Source organism: Pezoporus wallicus, unplaced genomic scaffold (genome assembly GCF_028554395.1).
Source record: "Pezoporus wallicus isolate ANWC-B61680 ecotype Strahan unplaced genomic scaffold, APGP_CSIRO_Pwel_v1 contig_4816, whole genome shotgun sequence".
NCBI classification, from domain to species: Eukaryota; Metazoa; Chordata; class Aves; order Psittaciformes; family Psittacidae; genus Pezoporus; species Pezoporus wallicus.
The window spans coordinates 3928716-3947480 of NW_026640990.1; the positions used below are offsets into that span (position 1 = coordinate 3928716).

Below are 18765 nucleotides of genomic sequence, written 5' to 3' on the forward strand. Positions count from 1 at the left end.
TGTGAAATAATTTTTTAAAGAGACAAGCAAGAAGGATGTTGAAAGCAAGCAGCCTAATCCTGTCAGAATTTGAAAGCAGTTTACATTCAGTACTGAGAAGCAGACATTCTTGTACAAAGTTATTTCTTTCAAGATCATCTCATGGGCATCTCACTTGTGATTTATGTTGGCTTGGATAAGCCTCTCTCCCATTCCCAAAGGCTACTACAGCAATTATCTGCATGGAAGCTTGCTGCTAGCAATGCATTTTAAATGTTTTCACTGTCTTCTAGTGTAGCTAAACAGTGGAATAAAAAAAAAAAATTAATTTCCCTCAGTAACCAGGTTCCCCTGATAACAGTTTATAACTGATGATGGTTTTTAGTTGATAGTAAACATATACTGTTCTGTTTGATTTTTATAAAAAAGATCCTTCAGGTGAAAAGTGCCATTCTTCACAATAACAGCCAATAAAACACACTTACTGATGGAGTAAGAAATTGTGAAGATGATATGGGAGTCCCTTCCAGGACAAACTGGTACAAAAGAGGCTGACATTGATGGGAAAGAAGGGAAGAAGCAGAGCAGCCACATGTCAATTTGGGAAAATCAGCAAGATACTTGACAAAAACCTGTCACAGATGAGAAAAGCGCAGCAGCTAACCAGACTTTACACAAAAGAGCAAGAGATGAGACTGGATGCTGAAAAAGTTAATGAAGATAAAATATCACTGGGATACTGACTTTTGCTATGACCTAAACCAGGCTTGCTCTTAATTCTGCTGCTGTAGAAGATATTCTGCAATCTTACACAAGTCAGTTAATATTTCAGTGTGTCTTCCCATTTTTAACATAAAAATATTACATATAATAATGTTCTCCTGTCCAATATCCTTGTTGCAAGACATAATTTACCAATGACTGACTGTAAGAAGTGATTTGGTACTTCAAGATTGAGGTACTATATAAACACTGTTATCTTACTGCTTTTATGAAGATTGCCAAGAAAATATTAAAAGCTGAAGAACTTCAAGATGAACCAAAGATGTTGACAGTCACATGATACCTTTAAAAAACCCAGCCAAAACAAGCCACACAGAAACAAAAAAAAACCAGAAGATGACCATGGAGATGAAATAGAGTACTGAATGCCTGACTGGGTAAACAACATTATCACTGATACACAACTTATTTTGCAGCTGTACCAAAGGTCTTTAATCAGGGAAAGTGCCATTAAATCTGGGAAGGAAGGAAAAAAAAAAAAGGAAAAGTGCCAAACAAGCTGCAAAAAGCAGTAATAAAAAAAGATGGACACTGATACACAGAGATGTCATTTCTCATACAGAAAATCACTGGCATACTCAGGACTAGAGCTCAAATTCTTTCAAAGATGTGCTCTATTTCCAATAATACATGATTTAATTTGAAGAGAATGGAGCCACTTATTTTTGCAGAGGAAGTACCATAGTTTAGTGCCAAATGAATGGATTCATTTATATCATCCAGAGGTATTGCTACTTCTTAGCTTACTTTCTGAAAACAGTAGAATTAACACAGCAGAAGGAAACTCAGGAAGCTCTCAACTTTCTTCTGTTCACTTTTTGACTCATATCATTATTTTCCTTCTGTCAGAGAGGCTCCCGTTTTGCTGAAGGTGCTTATATAAACCTCTTCAGGTAACTATCCAAAGTGCATCTTTCAGCCCTGGGCTATTTCAAACCCACTATCCCATGTTCCATCTGCCTGATTTTGGCTACTGAACTCTGAGCCATGCTGTGTGAATCTTCTCAGGAAGATGAACAAATTAAAAACCTACACGCCTTGAAAAGCAAGTTAAATTTAGGGATAACACCTGACAATACAAAATCCATATTAAAAAGATATGTAGTTCCTTAGGAGAGGTTCTCATTTATGATGGTGGAAACCAAATCAACACGATTTATGATTTGTTTTTTAAGTAATTAATTGAGCTACCAGAGAGTATGGAAGAGCCTTAGTCCCTGGAGTATGAGCTCTAGGCTCTAAGAGTGGCAGTGGTGTGGAGATGTGCCCGAGGGGCTCCTAGACAGCCCCTTGCTGTCCCCTCCTGCTCGTGAAGTTTGCAAGTCAGGGCTGTGGGAGTTCATGGATACTCCACATGCAGATGATGGGTGGATCCTGTCTGTCAGATTACCCATGACAGCACTTGCCAGTGACTCACTGAGTAGAGGAAAGCTGGTGCCAACCTCCACAAACAAATGCTAAATATATTCCAGTAAGAGAGGGAAAAAAATGCAAAGAAGAGGGAGGAGAACAGCAGAATATAGAAAGGTGCTGAGACAGAATAGAACAGGATGACAGAAGAGAGAAAAGAAATAATATAAAGAAACAAAAAAAGCTGCTGGAAATATGTTGCTTACAGACTGAGAGAAAACATGTAGCGGAAGGTTATCTTGGGAAAGAACCTCAACAAATCTCACAACCCAAATGTCAGCCCTGAATGGGAGAGTCATGGATTGTTGTGGTGCTACATAGGAGGCTGCTGCACTGAGATTTAAAATCAGCAATAACAGCACAGCAGAGACCACCACCAGAAGAGCTCTGGCAAGTATATGCTTTAATGCCAACCCTTAGGTCTAAAGCAAACTGCACACCCTGACAGGTGATTTGAAATTCCCATGAAGAATTTTGTGTGATAAACTATAGGGAGATAGAAATTGGAGAAACTGGTAATAAGGCTAAGTCCTAAGGAAATACGAGCTGTCTCTGCAAAAGAGACATCGCTCTATTTTTATCTCTTGTCTCTACTCTAGCCTTAGGGTAATTTGGTGCAAGCTGAAGTTATATTGTAATCGCCATATATTTATTCCAGGACAGATAACAGAGATTTTTAACTACTGAAATTCTGAGGACTAAGTTACCATACATGCCTTTTTGGTTGGCACAGAAACCTTTTCTTGTGCATCTTGATTTAATACATTTTACATATGCAGACTTGCGCCACATACGGCATTCACTTCAGAGATCTCCCACACAGTTACTTTAAATAGCTATAAAATAGGAAAGTTATTGTCAAATCCTTAAATATATGAGACATACAGAATTACATTAAAAAAAAAAAAAAAGTAGTACAAGGATTATCCCAGCAGAAAAAAACAGTACCAGTTACCTTGGTTTTGGAAAGAATAGGGGCACCACGATCCAGCAGCATTTCTACAACCTGTTCATGACCACTTCTTGCTCCACAGTGGAGGGGGGTCAACCCATCCTGCGGGACACAAGCATTATAATTGGTTAATTTCAGAGACAGCAGTAAAATCTTGGGCACTTTTTTTTTAAGTCCTATGATATCCAAAGGAACTAATTAATTCCTACAGGATGCTGCCCTTACACAACTGAACAGCCGAACCTGTTTATTTAAATGGACAGAGTACATTTCTAGTCTGATTTTCTAAACATGTAAATAGTCATATCAAATTGGTGCTCATGCAGTGGGCTACTTTCTGGCCTCCCTGTATATGCAGTAAAGTGGTAAATGCACACATAAGAAAAATATGAGATTGCACTTCATAGCCTGCATGATTTGGAGAAAACTGGGTCTTTCTTTTGTCAGTATGCATCAAAATCAATGGAAAATCCTTCAGTCTGAGAGAAAAAAAAAATGTTTCCACCTTAGGCTTTTTTTTATTACACTAATTTTGACAGGTGTATATTAGATGAGAAAAACATAACCCCAGGTGGTAAAAGTGTGTTGGATTAACTCTGTCTCTTGTCTTGTAGACTGTACTTGTGTGCCTTCCAGGTGAATAACTGGTCTAGAGTCAAGGCATATTGTCAACACCTCTTTCATATGAGTTTGCTTAGTAATAGTTATCATCATATTAGAAATACATTCCTTAAATAAGAGGAAAATTCTCTTTATGATTAATGAAGTTATTCCAAACTGATTGGATTTGATTATTTTTTGACTTGTACCTTGTTTACAGTGCTCAAATAACCTGTTCTACATGAATACAATGATGAAAGATAGCACATATGCCTTGAGTAACTGTGAGTAAATTCACATGGAGTTTTTCAATGCTGCATACATAGTGATTGTTACCAATAGTGATATAATAGTTTCAAGAAAAATAAGGAAGAAAAATTAATGTTTTCAGAATTAGTAAGAGCAAACATTTGATGCAGTATAAGCAAAACAAATATGCAGAAGATAGTGTGACACAGAAAAAATAGTGCATTTTCACTAAGTATGTCAAAAGAGGAGCTTTTATAAGAAAGGTTGAAACTAATAACAAAGAAAGAGAAATACTTCTTAATTTTCCAAATACAGGTCATAAAGGAAGGGGCCTTTTCCCAGTGCCTCTCGGCACTCTTACAAACACATACATTGTTTAAAACACATATGTTGTATTGTCTAAAATACATATGTCACATCATTTTTATTACAAGGATTATCTAAAATTTCTTCTCACACATCCTGTGCTCACCAATTCATGTACATGCACTCTGTCTCTGTATGATAGCAAATATTATTAAGATACCTTCTTAGATATATTTTCCATGCACAGTTACACTATCCTTTCTTGATAATTGTTAAAGTATTACGATTTGTCAGAACATTAGCTTAAGGCCTGCAAAGTGTAGAGGGCAGCCAGGGAGGAGGAGAAAGACTTGCACTCTCCTGCTGCTATTTTCTTGCCCTGCCCCAATAAGCCTATGAAAGATAGCAGACAGAAATCGCTGTTATTAACTTTTTCTGCTAGTGTCATTTAAAACTTGTATGGTTCTTGGGCATGTTCTTCCATTTAAAGTAAGGCAAATGTTTCTGACACAGATGAAGAAAAGACTTTGGTTCAGACTTAACTTGATCAGGACTCAGGGAGTCATTTGTTCGTGCAAAATGAACACAGTTTAGCTCACTATGCCTGTACTGGCATCTCTGGAATTGACGCTATTGTCATTTCTGTTTCTTTCTTTCAGCCCATGAAGTACAGGGAAGAGCATCTTATTAAAATGATACTAAACAAAGTAAAGACGTATTGCTCAAAAAGTATAAGTAAAGACAGAGAAAAAATTTCAAAACCCATGATTGGTATGTCTATCAGCTGAATTGCAAATGTGCTGCCATAGCTTCACAAGTATTAAAATAGGTAATGCATATTTCCCGTGCCAGTAGTTTCCACAGGCAAGGGCATAGCAAGTACTGAGTAGAACACAAACAACTAACATAAAAATATTGCCTACACAAAAACATGTATGGAAAATAAAATAAAAACCGGTAAAGCTAGGTAACTAGAGAACTGTAGGCAGGGGATGAAGATTGTGTACATTACATTGTTCATTCTTTTTACTTCTAGAATTATCACATTCTCCAGAAACATCAAAGAAATATACCCAAGATGATCATACACAAAACTAGACGTCGAGGAACATTTTCCTGATTTTATGCCCTTCCAACTCATTTCACCAACATACCAAGGGCAGTATATACCAAGCTCACAGAGGATGAGATACATTTGATCATCTTCAAGCACTAGATTAGCTCCTTAAAAATTACTTAATGGTCCCCAGAGCACAGTGCCCCAGCTATCTCATGGTGCCTATCCTGCAGCCCCCAGCTTATGCCTATATCTGACAAGGCTACTGTAGTGCAGGAGGCAGCAGTCATGCTTGGCCAGCTAAAGCTCATTCTGGTCCACACAGTAGTCACTACCACCAGATGCGTCACATGGCATGACACATTACAATGCAATGTAGGTGCTTATTGGGACAGCCGATCTATAGCTATTGTTGAGATTATGTCAGGACTCCCACTGTAAAGAGAAAATACACTTGAACACAGCCCATATAGCTGCAGAGATCTTTCTTTTTTGTATTCTGAAAAGTCACTATCTATTCACCTGGCTTGGTTAATTGCTACATGTCACTTAAAGCATGTAAAGAAATGTGCAGAGGCAATCTGAAGAACAGATCACAGAAAGATTTTGTTTTGAAAAAGAGAATCTGATAAAAGAGACTCCCCTGAACTCAGCAAGGCTTCACTGATTTTGCCAGGAGATTTTCTAGTTGCTTATTTACTGTTCATGTAGACTATACTATGTGAAGCATAAAATGTGGTATGTGTATTAGGCAGCAAACTTGCTTTGATATGATAGCCTTCAATGGCTCAGAAAAACCATTACAAACAATTATGACAATAATCTGCATATTAAGGACTCTGTAAGTATGCACTGACATGACAAATCACATCTGTAATTGTCTACACCTCCTGAAAGCATCTCCAGCAAAGCCAGGAGGACAACAGGAGGCATTCTGCTTAGGCACAAGCTTCCTGTAAGTATTGCACACCCATCTTGGGGACTGCTGCTCTTTCTTTAGCTTTTATTTCAAACACATACCACACCCCTCCAATAAATGAGATCTAAGTACTGTTACTGGCTCCTGTGGAGCCTTGGATACCTGTGTAGTTCCCTGATCTTGTTCCTGGGGTCACAACTGGCTTGAAGTTAGCAGATGATGGCGCAGACAGATGAACCTCCCTGCTGCAGTGTTTCCTTTCCACCGCATGTGGCTCTAAGGGCCCCCTGAGCAGCATGTGTAAGCACAGATCAGCTTCCCTGTGCTTTCCTAGCTACCCCTTCCCTTTCAGTGCTCACCTAGGATTTCCCTCACCTAACGGGATCATCTAGGCTGTACCCCAAATCCATGGCATCCTTAGGTACCACAACTCTCACATCAGCAAGCATCAGCTTCTAACCTAGTCTATAAGCAATGAAATTAAGAACAACACCCAGTAAAATCTTTACTGTGATGAAAATATTCAGCAAGGGCATGTCAGACTTTGAAACAAATCCCAGAGCCTGTCCATTGCCTTGGCAGGAGTGCAACTGGCACTCCACTCTCCTGAGCCAGAGGTAGAAGGCATGCTTCCCCAAGGGACCAATTACTGCTGCATCCAGGGTTCAGCATCCCCGTCGCTGCTTAGTGAGTCTCTGTGCATGTGCTTCAGCTTAGCAGGGCTCTGTATCTATGGTTCCTCCATGCTTTAAGTCTACTGAATTATTAATTTCATTGGCACTATTGCAAACTGCCCCTTCCATACAATAGGGTGACAAATGAGGTTTGCTCTAAGTGCTTTTTGCATGTGTAGGAAGAGTGCCAAGTCAGCATCAATCTTGTAGTTATTTTTTATCTTAATACATATGGCTTTTCTGGAGCAGCTTATGCATGATCTAGTGCACCTAAAAAAGCGTATGACACATGTTTTCATGTAGATATGAGTGTTGGCCTGTAAATTTGCTGCAAAATTGAAAGAATGCAGATTATATACACTGTTAATCCAGGCTAAAATTTGCTTGCTGCCTACTTCAGATACAAATTCACTTTGGCATATACAGTATTAGACAGCCAAAGCAAATCAAGCTAATTTAATCAACCTCTCTAAACTCTCTTCTTTTTAAAAGCCTTTTCTGGAAGACAGAGAAAACATAATCAGGGCAGCATTCAGTAAACATGTTACATGAGGCATTAATAGGTCTTTTAGTTAAAAGCATGAACAATAAAAGCTGCCCCATATGGACAAAAGCAGCACATAGTTTTTGAGGAGCGCCCTTAAGAATTTGGTGCAAAGCCCCAGGTGCCAGCTACTAGACATCTCACACACAAAAAGGACAGATAAACAGCTGGTTAAAATAAACAAAACAACATAAGCATGAACTAAAAGAAAAAAAAAACAAAACCCAAACCCAAAAATCAACCCCAAAAGCACATGGCTGGGTCTCAAATATTCGTAAGTTCATTTCTGAAAAATAACCTCATCTACTTAAACATTATCTCAACTCCAAGCTACAGTTTGCAGATGTGCAATGATATCTGTGGTGCTCATCAAATCCTAGTCCTAATGAATAGAGAGAAACTGGGAGCCCATGGATGACTTTTACAATGATTTAAACAGGATAAGAATTTAGCCCTTCACATTAACCTTTGTGCAGTTCAGCACTGCTGTTTCCAGGACCATCTGCCAGCAGCAAACGCAAATGCTCTTGGAAATGACTAAGGAAAAGAAATAATTAGTCTAACTTATTTAATACTCAGGAAAGGCTTTATGTGTGTCCTGGGTTCAGTAGTAGCTATAAAATATCTATAAGTATCTATAAAATGAGAATATTTGTGAAAAATAAAAATAGACATATACATGGAATGTATTTCCAGTACCCCATATAGAGAATGTATTGCAAGAACAGGGCACAAAATGACAGCTGAATAGCTGAAAATGTCACATCTAAGAGCCAGAATATCAAATCCTTGCCTTGTTAGTGTCTGCTCAACAACACAAACCAGTATCTTCTGCATAATCATTTAAAGGTGAAATACAGACCTCATACAGGAGAAATAAAGGCCTAGCAATTTCTTCATCTGAGCAAAAGAAAGAAGCAATTTTCAAGAATTTTTTGCTTTCATATGGGCACAGAACCTTTGCCATTCATCTTTATGGAGGTATTTTGTGTTCCATAACCAACATTTGTGGTAAATAATATCATGGTGTCCAAGACAAATACTATTTTAACCAAACAAAACAAAACAAATCTGCTCATCTCTTTAAAAACCTCTTTAAAAAGAAAAAAAGAGCATTCTCACATTTATAAATCTGGTAATAGGAGCCTCACTTACTTTCACGTGCAAATCCCACCTGTTTGCCAAGTGTGCACATTTAGCACACACACCGGCCCCTCACAGAACACCAGGAGGCTGGGCTCTGACTGGGTATCCAGCTGATAAGCATGATTTGATACGTGTATCAGAAAGGTAGCTTTTACTGCCCTTTGTCTGTCAATACATTCAGTACTGGTGGTGATGTTGCAAAAGGATATGACTGAAGCTTTTGTCACCCTGTATTCATGTAAGGGCACTCTATGTCAGCGACATTAAAAAAAGAATGGTGCCTAAAAAAATGAAATGACAATGTTGACATACCTCAATTGTTCTGCCCTGGAAAACAACATTGGGTAGGGTAGGAATAACAAGAGAGATTTAGCAGGAACATGTGTTTTAACAGCTCACAATAATCTTCGCTATTGAATATGAGAACTAGGCAGACACTCCTGCAACAATGTCCTTTTTCCATCCAGCACCACATCACTTTCAGCCTTCTACTGCCTCTCCTATTGATTTGTAAAGCCTCCCTGATCTGCTCCAGTGTTGCTCTTCCGTTTTCTCAGCCATGCAGCTGTCTGCTCAGTTCAGTGAGTCTCCTCAGCAGAGGCACACGCTGCCCAGACCACAGGCTGGTAAACCCTTGCCAGGATGAGTCAGTGATGCCAGGAGCAAAACTTCCACTTAGTCACTAACTGCCAGAAAATGATGCCTCTGGTAATGCCAGAGAAGTGAAATGATGAGTGACACATGTACAACACAAGCAGCAGAAGTTATGCAAATCCCTTCTTATTTATAGAGAGGATGGGTGTTTAGGGAAACAAGCAGCCTCTGGGGGAAGCCAGAAAAACAAACCGCCACTTCATGAACCACTCATTCATTGCCTTTCACCTTACTGTGAAGCTCTGCCAGACTTTGGAGCTGTTAATGCTTCTGACCTCTTCCTGGATTCTGCTTCTGCCCCAGCCTATATTTTAAGTCATATAAATTATCCTAATGTCTGACCCATGAGCAATGTGGTACAGAAAATGAAGCAGATCACAGATTTTCATAACTAAAAGAACAAACTGGAGTCCAACTATTTAAAAGTAGTGGTCCCCCATGTTTTGGCTGCAGTGGGCCATATGAATACTTGCGGAATCCCTTCCCATGTCCCTTTCTCCCCGCTCTGGCAAAATGCACATCTGTCATGCTACCAAAATGTGTCCCTCCCCACTACACAGTAGGCCCGTGACCCTCAGCCTGGCAGACCCCATGTAGCCCATAGAAGACTGGTATTTTAGCTCATGTTCACGTTATCCATGAGAAGTCATCTCTCCTATATACCCCAGTTAGAAAAATGAGAAACATTTTACAAAGAAATCACGGGTGACTTCTAAAGGTAAAACAGAAGAACAACTAAAGAAAAACATGTGGAAAGAATGAAGAGATGACAAAATAAATTGACCCAGTTTCTGAATTTGCCACAGAAATTAAAAAACACAACTATGCCTAACAAGCACAGCAGGAAATCTCAGAGACTGCTGAAACAGTGGAAAAGTAAACAAAAACCTGTGGATACAGTAATAGCTGTAGGAGAAACTGTTCTCAGGTTAAACCTTTGAGTTGCTTAGAATGATTCTGGTGGAAGTCTAAAAAATGGAAGATGGTTAGGTGATAAGCTAATTCACGAAAACTAAAATTATGAAAAAGCTACAGGTACAGCTCCTGAAGGTTATCTCACGTGCACAGGAACCTGTTGCAAAGACTGCCATGAGAGCCCACAATGACACCAGTTCTAGCTTTACTTCCAAATATTTGAACTTTTTCCTTCTCTTTTTGCCACTATGTAAGCAAATAAAATACCCATAAATTGTTCTGATTGGGTTTTAACTACTGCAATTAGATATAACCACATACATAGAGATTCTAAGTCACTCAGTGGATAGAATTAGGTGTCAACCTGATAGAAACCATCACTACACCTGGCACATTTGCTGACAAATCTGAGCCAGCACCTGAGCACCCAGTTAGAGAAAGGCTGAGCTTGCAGGAAACTCATCAGCAACACTGTGCTCTGTGACACTGCCCTGTGGATAACAAAAGGTGAACACACACTGCAGTTCAAAGTTATGTTTTTAACATTCAAATTCTGAAATACTTGAATCGAATTCTTGTCTTCCAGTATTTTCCTGTACCTCTACCCCCAAGTAGCTTGAAGTAGCTCCTAATGAAATGTTCTACAGAGAGCATGGAAAATTGTTGGTTCTGAGCTTTGCCATACATGGTGTTTCACACATTGCTTTGAGAGATGTAAATTCTTAGCATCCTACTGCAGCCATTTTATAAAAAACAAATGCAGTGCAGCTATGGCAGCCTGCCAGGAAGATGAATGATTTAAGCTGTACAGCAACTAACAAGTCAGAGGCAAGAATTCCAGTCACTCACAGCATTCACACTTAAGCTTACCCTTGTTTTGGCATCAATTTTAGCTCCTCGATCAAGTAGGAGTTTGACCATATTTGCATTTCCCCTCTTCGATGCAACATGCAAAGGTGTGATATCATTCTGTGGAAGAAAAAAACATGTAAGTAAATATCCATTTATCTTTCTTTCATGAACTCCATGATCAGTTTGCTCACAGAATAAATTATGCCCGATTTGCTAAAGCGTAACACGGTTTTGTTTCCTTGGGAGCATGAAAGCAAAGGAAGTGGTGTTCATCCACACATGTGAATTCCTGGCCTGATACCTTGACACACATATTATGAAGACAAACAATCAAGTTGTGCTTGGAATTGTAAGACGACATGACTGTGCCTCAGTTCTCAGCTTTTGTATAAGGGTTAAATTTATGCAATCTTACTGACTAAACCCTAGTTTAATTCAGATATGGCTGTTTCTGAGCATGTTAGAATCATAGAATCATAGAATAGTTAGGGTTGGAAAGGACCTTAAGATCATCTAGTTCCAACCCCCCTGCCGTGGGCAGGGACACCACACTAAACCATATCACCCAAGGCCTTGTTCAACTTGGTCTTGAACACTGCCAGGAATGGAGCATTCCCAACCTCCCTGTGCAACCTATTCCAGTGCCTCACCACCCTAACAGGAAAGAATTTCCTCCTTATATCCAATCTAAACTTCCCCTGTTTAAGTTTTAACCCGTTACAATAAGGATTCATACCTCACTATTTCATTTGCCTTGTAGGAGCCATGGAAAAGAAACAAAACCATTACATCCGTAGGTCTAATTCAAAAGTGAAATGATGCCAATGCTATTTATTTCTGAACATCATCAGCAAACTCTGAAAACCTTTTAATCACCTTAATTTCAGTTACATCACTAATTTGGTCTAATAAACTTGCTCCTCTAATTGACGTAATACTGTACTTGAAGTGAGACTGCAAAGATGTGTATATGCGGTGCCTGGCAGGCTGGCAGCATGCAGTGATGCCACACATCAAGGACAGTTACATAACCAGTGTGTGCACACTCAAACACACTGTTTTAACAAGATTTAGCTAGGATGTTTCTTCATGCTCTGATGAATCCTTTATCTTATGGTGTATGAAGGCCACATCCTGTATATATTTGATCATACTGAGCCAAGTAAAAGTAAAAAAAGATATAAATAGAGCATGTGGCTACTGTATGTAGACAAATATAATTTTAAAGAACACATTTCTGTGTATTCAGGAACAGGCATACAGCTGTCTGCATAAAACCAGCTTCCCCGTGGCTGAGCAGAAAGCGGTAAATTTTAGGGAGCATGTGTCCTATGGCTGACTGAATAAGAAAGGCATCCATACTCTTGAATAGCTGGAGAGCAGTGCAAACATCTTACCTGGCCAACAGACTGTTAACAATGCTTCCTCAAAACTGCAGGTGAGTGGAGTGACAGAAAGCTAGCAGTGAAAAAAGATCCCCCTCAGATGGGACAAGCTGACTCACAGCTTAATAATAATGCTGAGCACCTAATCCAGTATGCTGCATTTTCATTTACACAAAATTTCACTATGAAGCTCTCAGCTACTAGAAAGTATTAATTAATATTATCACAGGGGTAAAATAATAGCATGATGAAATGACAGAGCTTCTTTCTCCACTATTAATGATCATTACAGCACCAAAGCAACTACTGTTTCAGGATAGCTTCTCATTTCCTCAAAAAATGAGGTAAAACAAAAAGATGCGTAGCACATTAAACAAAAAGTATGCTAAGCCTCGTCCTTCCAGGGATATAAAACTATGTGAACGCTTAACTTATAATTTGTGAGTTGATTTTGAAATAAAGAGTTAATTCGATTTTACTGGGAGATGACACTGGTTATAATATGGGGTCAGTATATTACTGTATCAGCCACAAATAGGACAGAAAAAGAGAGGAGGAAAACAACTATGAGGAGATACTTTCTGCCTTTCCTCTATTCTCAGGAGGAAAGATGTTACTGAGGTCAGAGGAACAGAAATATTAATTCTAGTTTCCTGAGAAAAATACGATAAAGGAAATAACTTTCACATCTTCAAGTAAAAAGAATACTGCAGGTAATTTAGTCTGGAGGATCACCTTATTCCACCAAAGAGATTAACTCAGTCTAATAGACTTTAGGGCCCCCTTAATACATCAAAATAATTTAGAACTAATAAATTACTATATTGTACACAGACAAGAAGTGCCTTTTCTAACCATCAATAAAGAAATGGAAGAGGAAAGGACAGAATTACAAAAGGTTGAACAAATACATATTAAAAGGCTGGTTCTCATTCATCTTGACACTAAGCAAGATCAATCCAGTACAGCACAGGGGAGGGTATAAGTGCATAAGAACGTGCACTTTGGATCTAATTGTTTGCCAGCCTTCTGTTGCCTTAAATGAATGAGGCTTCATTTTAGAGTAGATGGATGAGTGCTGGCAGATAGATACCTCAACCCCAAAAGAGATGACTTCCACCTAGCAGTAAAGTTTAAGTTTTGCAATGGTAGGGTGTGTGTTTGAAAATTAAAATATCACTTTCATGTTTTAAAAAACTCCTGTTCAAATGGCCTTCATATTTCTGGTTAGTACTGAAACTATCAGGGCAGTGTCATTCTCTCTCAGCTTCTGAGAGGGCAAGCACCTTGGCTGGCAATGTAGGGAAATTCTCCAGCACCAAATGAGGATTGAGCTCACTTCTGCAAGATGGAGAGCTACCAATCCATCTTTCCTCTATTTGATCACCTGTCTTTATGAAAAACACATAAATTTAATGTCTCTAGGATCTTGAAGCCTTGAGTTACATTTGGTTGAAAATAGGTAGCAAGTTTGTATTAGGAAGAGATAGACGGACAAGGGATGTGATTACTCATTTGACTGTTAGGAAAAAACAACCACACAAACTACACTGAAATAATAAATTGAACAGGAGAAATCAAGCAAATGAAACCCTATATGCTCAGTGAAATACCTGTCCTTCTGGATGATCACACTCAGCTCCCCTTTCCTGGGAAAAGAGCACTGCAACACTCTCTGGGAAGGAGGATGCATTTTTCACTGTACTCTACTAACCTATTCAGAGAGTTCATAAAAAGAATGAAGAAACAAAGAAGAAAAAGTGTGTTTTAGCCCTTTTAAGCCCTAACAGCTCAGGAAAACACTGTTGGAAAATTACCAGAAAAACAGAAACTGAATTTTGCCATTTAGCTATTTGAACTTTTACTGGTAGTAAACAATATGAAGCAATAATTCTGCAGACTGAGAATTCTGACTGCATGCAGATAAAGAGATGCATTACGTGAATACTTGCATAATTGTACACTGAAGTTTAGGGCAAGAAACTTGCCTTTGGTTAATACTGTGTTGTGGCAAATCTTAAAGAATTATATCTAAACATATTATGCATATGGCCCCTTCCCATTTCTTATCTGACAAATAAGAATGTGAACTGAGAAGTGAATAAATCTCAGACATCATCATTAGTGTTTCTGATGACAAAATGTAAAGCAAGCGATTCAAAATCAAGTTGTTTGTACATGTCACAAGACACTAGAAATAAAAAAAGCTTCATAATATGTGCAGCTTGCATGTAGGTTATTAACACTAAAACTGTAGTATCAGCAAACAATATAGCTGCCAAATGTAAGGTTCTGAATTCTTCAGTAAATCAACAGCATCTGCTGTCTTCTCAGTCTATTTTTATCTGTTTGATCTTCTATAAATTTCTCCCTCTGTTCTTAAGATAGAATGGTAAATCAGGAAACTTTTGAAGATGTTTCCCTGCAGTAACAAAGCTGAAATGCCTTCAAAAAGTTGCCATTAAAAGATGAGGTTCAGATGCAGAATGTCTTTTGGAATGCTTCTTGCCCTCACTGTTGAAGTACCAAATGCTGGATAATGTCTCAGGTAGATCCCTCAACAATGAGATCTGACTCGCCATTCAACTTGAGAATTAACAAATTCTACACGGAATATGAGACCTAACTTGTGAGACTAGCAACCTAAAACTATGCAATAAATGCTCATAGGATTATGAACCAGCATGTAGCCTTTCCTCTCCCTCTTGGCAGATTTCCTGGGGTATATGACTTTAAGTACTTTGACGCTTTATATAGCTCAAATTGTGACAAACTAGATGCATGCAAGGTTGTTGTTTTTTTTTTTCCTATTCCTCACAACTTTGTGGATGGCTGTTTTACCTTTATTCATTGTCTGCTGCAGCCACCACCCTCTCACACAGGGCCCATGCCTTCCTTTGGAGTCTCACACCATCCAAAAATACGACAGGTGAAGAGTGCCCTGCTTTTACATTCAGTGGCTTTGCTATTGCTTGATCAGAGGAAACACTAAGCTCTTTCAGCTGCAGCTCTCTATCTACAGCGTCTCAAGAAAATTCAAAAAACTTTGAGTTATCCTGTCCTAAGCAACAAGCCATCTACTTTTCCCATCTGAAATAAGATCAGCTCCCCTTTGACACAAGGCATTATCGATCACAGTTCACAACAGTAGTCGGAATTACTCCTTACTATTACAAGTTACACAATAAATGGTTAGAAAGTCAAACACAATACATCTTTTAAGTTTTATTTTAACACATTTATAAGAATTCCCCCTGGTTTCTGGTATGCTGTGCTGCCCAAGGGGATTGCATCTCTCTCCCATGGGACAGTCTTGAGTTTGCAAGCATAACGATGCTAGTAAGAAGAAAAGTAAATGTTTGCACTTATAGTAAGTGGGTTCTGAAGTGTATCTTTAAAAAATAGCACACAAAAAACAGGGGTAAAACTTTCCTAGTCATGTGCTGCATTGTTTTAAATGCTGACTGACATTGGTTTAAACGCAGACTGAAGAGGTGGGCCTGTGCAAACCTCAAAGTTCCACAAGGTGAAGTGCAAGGTTCTGCACCTGGGTCAGAGCAATCCCAAGCACAAATACAGGCTGAGTGGAGAATGGATTGAGAGCAGCCCTGAGGAGAAGGGATTGGAGATGTTGGCTCATGAGAAGCTCAACATGAGCCGGCAGTGCGTGCTCGCAGCCCAGAAAGCCAACTGTATGCTGGGCTGCATCAAAAGAAGCGTGACCAGCAGGTTGAAGGAGGTAATTCTTCCATTCTACTGGTTCTCATGAGACCCCACCTGGAGTATTGTGTGCAGTTCTCGTATCCTCAACATAAGAAGGACGTGGACTTGTTGGAGCAAGTCCAGACAAGGGCAAGGAAGATGATCAGAGGGCTGGACCACCTCTCCTATGAAGACAGGCTGAGAAAGCTGGGGTTATTCAACCTGGAGAAGAGAAGGCTCTGGTGAGACCTTAGAGCAGCCTTCCAGTACCTAAAGAGGGACTACAAGAAAGTTGGTGAAGGACTTTTTACAAGGGCATGTAGGACTAGGACATGGGGGAATGGTTTTAAGCTGAAAACAGATAGATTTAAATTAAACATTAGGAAGAAATTCTTTATTATGAGGTGGTGAGGCACTGCTACAGGCGGCACAGAGAAACTGGGGATGCCACATCCCTGGAAATGTTCAAGGCCAGGTTGGATGAGGCCTTGAGCAGCCTGGTCTAGTTGAAGGTGTCCCTGCCCATGTCAGGGGGCTGGAACAAGATGATCTTTCAGGTCCCTTCCAACCCAAACCATTCTGTGATTCTATGACTGGCAGATTTTTAGATCCAGCAATGAGAAGACTCGTTGTCAGCATTATGGGGACTTCATAATCCTTCTTGCTACCAATGTGAGAACTTATTTCCACCTCTGAGATCTCCTCCCAGCCACCTGGTGGATTGTAGTTTTAATCAGAAATAAATCACTTTATTTGATTAATAACCAAACCAAACCAAACCAAAAACCAAACCAAACCAAAAACCAAACCAAACTTTTTTTTTTACAGAAATTAAATTTTCAGATTCACTTAGAATTTAGTAATACTGTCCTTCTCAGTTCTCAAGTGAAAGAAAACTCTGGGAAGAGCTCAATATTGACAAGGTATGTGTGAATAAAACAGAAGCTGAAAATAGCCAGACTGCTAAAGAAAGAATTTCCTATACAGTCTGGAAAATCCCTCTGTCATTAGGGGTTTTTAAGGAAAGGGCATAATGTTGGTTGTTGGTTGTCATGCACTGGAATTGTCACCAACACCACTGTATGTGTATTACCACTATTACCAGTTCCTGGAGGTATGGGAAGATTATGCTCTGCACATTAAGACTGTCGTGTGCAACAGTGCAGCTACATCAACATGTTATATATGAAAACACTCAGTATTCTCTCTTGTATTTTTCTGCAGTTCAGAATTGGAGCTATAACACAGCAGAGCCCCTGCAAAGTCTTATATAGCAGTTACTGGGATCACCAGGACTTGGATAAGATTTTCAGAAGTTAAAAAAATTATAGGTACAAACACAAAATCAGGTGCTTCCCAGGAAGCCTTACAATAGTGCATAGTTTTTCAGCTTTTTTTCTCCTCTACTTAATGTTAGTAAGCCTTATATTGTGCTAATTTGGTTCTTGTGGGCTTATATACTTATCTTTCTTCAGGCCTGAGATGTATAAAATGAATCCTTTAAGAAAAGAAGAAAGAGGATAGCAATGAGCTGTTATGGTAAACTACAACTAGGGAAATAAAAAGAGCTTTTTCTTTTATGTTACTGTCACTTACATATTGCCTGCTGGTTTTGATGGGCTAATGGTGTTCTGCTCCTCCACCTCAGGGCCATTATTAATGCATGTTGTCCTCACACCACTCTCTCAAAATTACCAAATCCTTTTTTAACCTTTCAGTAAGCAAACTTTCTGCAGGCAAAGACCATTCCCAGTGGAACTGAGATCTCCTCTAGAATAAGGAGCGCTGTGTATCAGGAAGGCTGTTCACAGGGTTGGATGAAGTTTTATAGCACAGTGACTAACTATTGCTTGCTTTGGCAAGAAAGACATGGGCAGAGGTCAACTTCATGTAGAGGATTCCCTTGCTACCTGAAACTTCTGACTTGCTCAAGTACAAAGTGGGTGGGGGGGTTACAGAGGTTTCTTTCAGCTGTTGCTCTGGAACCTGCAGAGAACAATGTGTTTCTTCCTTTCCAATCACCTTTCTCCTCAGAGACAGATGGAGCTTCAGAGGCATCTCCTCACCTGGGCTAGACAGATCTTTCCACTGGTAGATAATCTCAGACAGAAGAATGGTATCTGAAGACTCTGTGAATCCCCTGAAAATAGCTTTTTCCTAACCATAATTCACAGAAAATACAGTTTATTCAAAGCACGTTTCTCACCTTCCTGGTCTTCATAGCAGCCTCAGAGAATCAGTGTTTTGCACATTCCTGTTGCTGAATTAACACAGGGCAGTCTGGACACATCTCCATCACAGCTGACTGGGAACTACAGCAGATAAAACTGCCTGCCCTCCCTGTGCACTGCTCAGGGATACATATCCAAGCAAGGCCGGAATGGGAAAGGACAGGCAATCTGTGGGGGCCTGATTTACAGCAAAAGAAGCTTTCTTGCACAGGATACCTTAAGTATAATCAGACTGCTAAGAAAACTGTTTTCTCGTTCCTTGCAGTGACTGTTACTTGCTTTAGCATATATGTGGATACACCTTTCCAAGTCCTAGATATTAAAGTGGAAGGCCGTCTAGACCATATTTGAAGGGATCAGTAGAGATAAAGAAGAAATTCTTCTGTGACCTGTCCTTTTTCTCCAGC

At 39.4% G+C, this 18765-nt stretch overlaps 1 protein-coding gene across 7 annotated transcripts in view; it reads right to left on the bottom strand.

The window, feature by feature from the left end:
- Nucleotides 1–18765, bottom strand: part of ANK3 (ankyrin 3) — a 378181-nt gene that overhangs the window by 109198 nt on the left and 250218 nt on the right. For all 7 annotated transcript variants that reach the window (XM_057421483.1, XM_057421488.1, XM_057421489.1 and 4 more), the window contains 2 exons: nucleotides 11059–11157; nucleotides 3128–3226 (listed from right to left, as the gene is read on the bottom strand). In XM_057421483.1, coding sequence (XP_057277466.1) covers nucleotides 3128–3226; nucleotides 11059–11157 — 198 coding nt within the window. The remainder of the gene's footprint in view (nucleotides 1–3127; nucleotides 3227–11058; nucleotides 11158–18765) is intronic.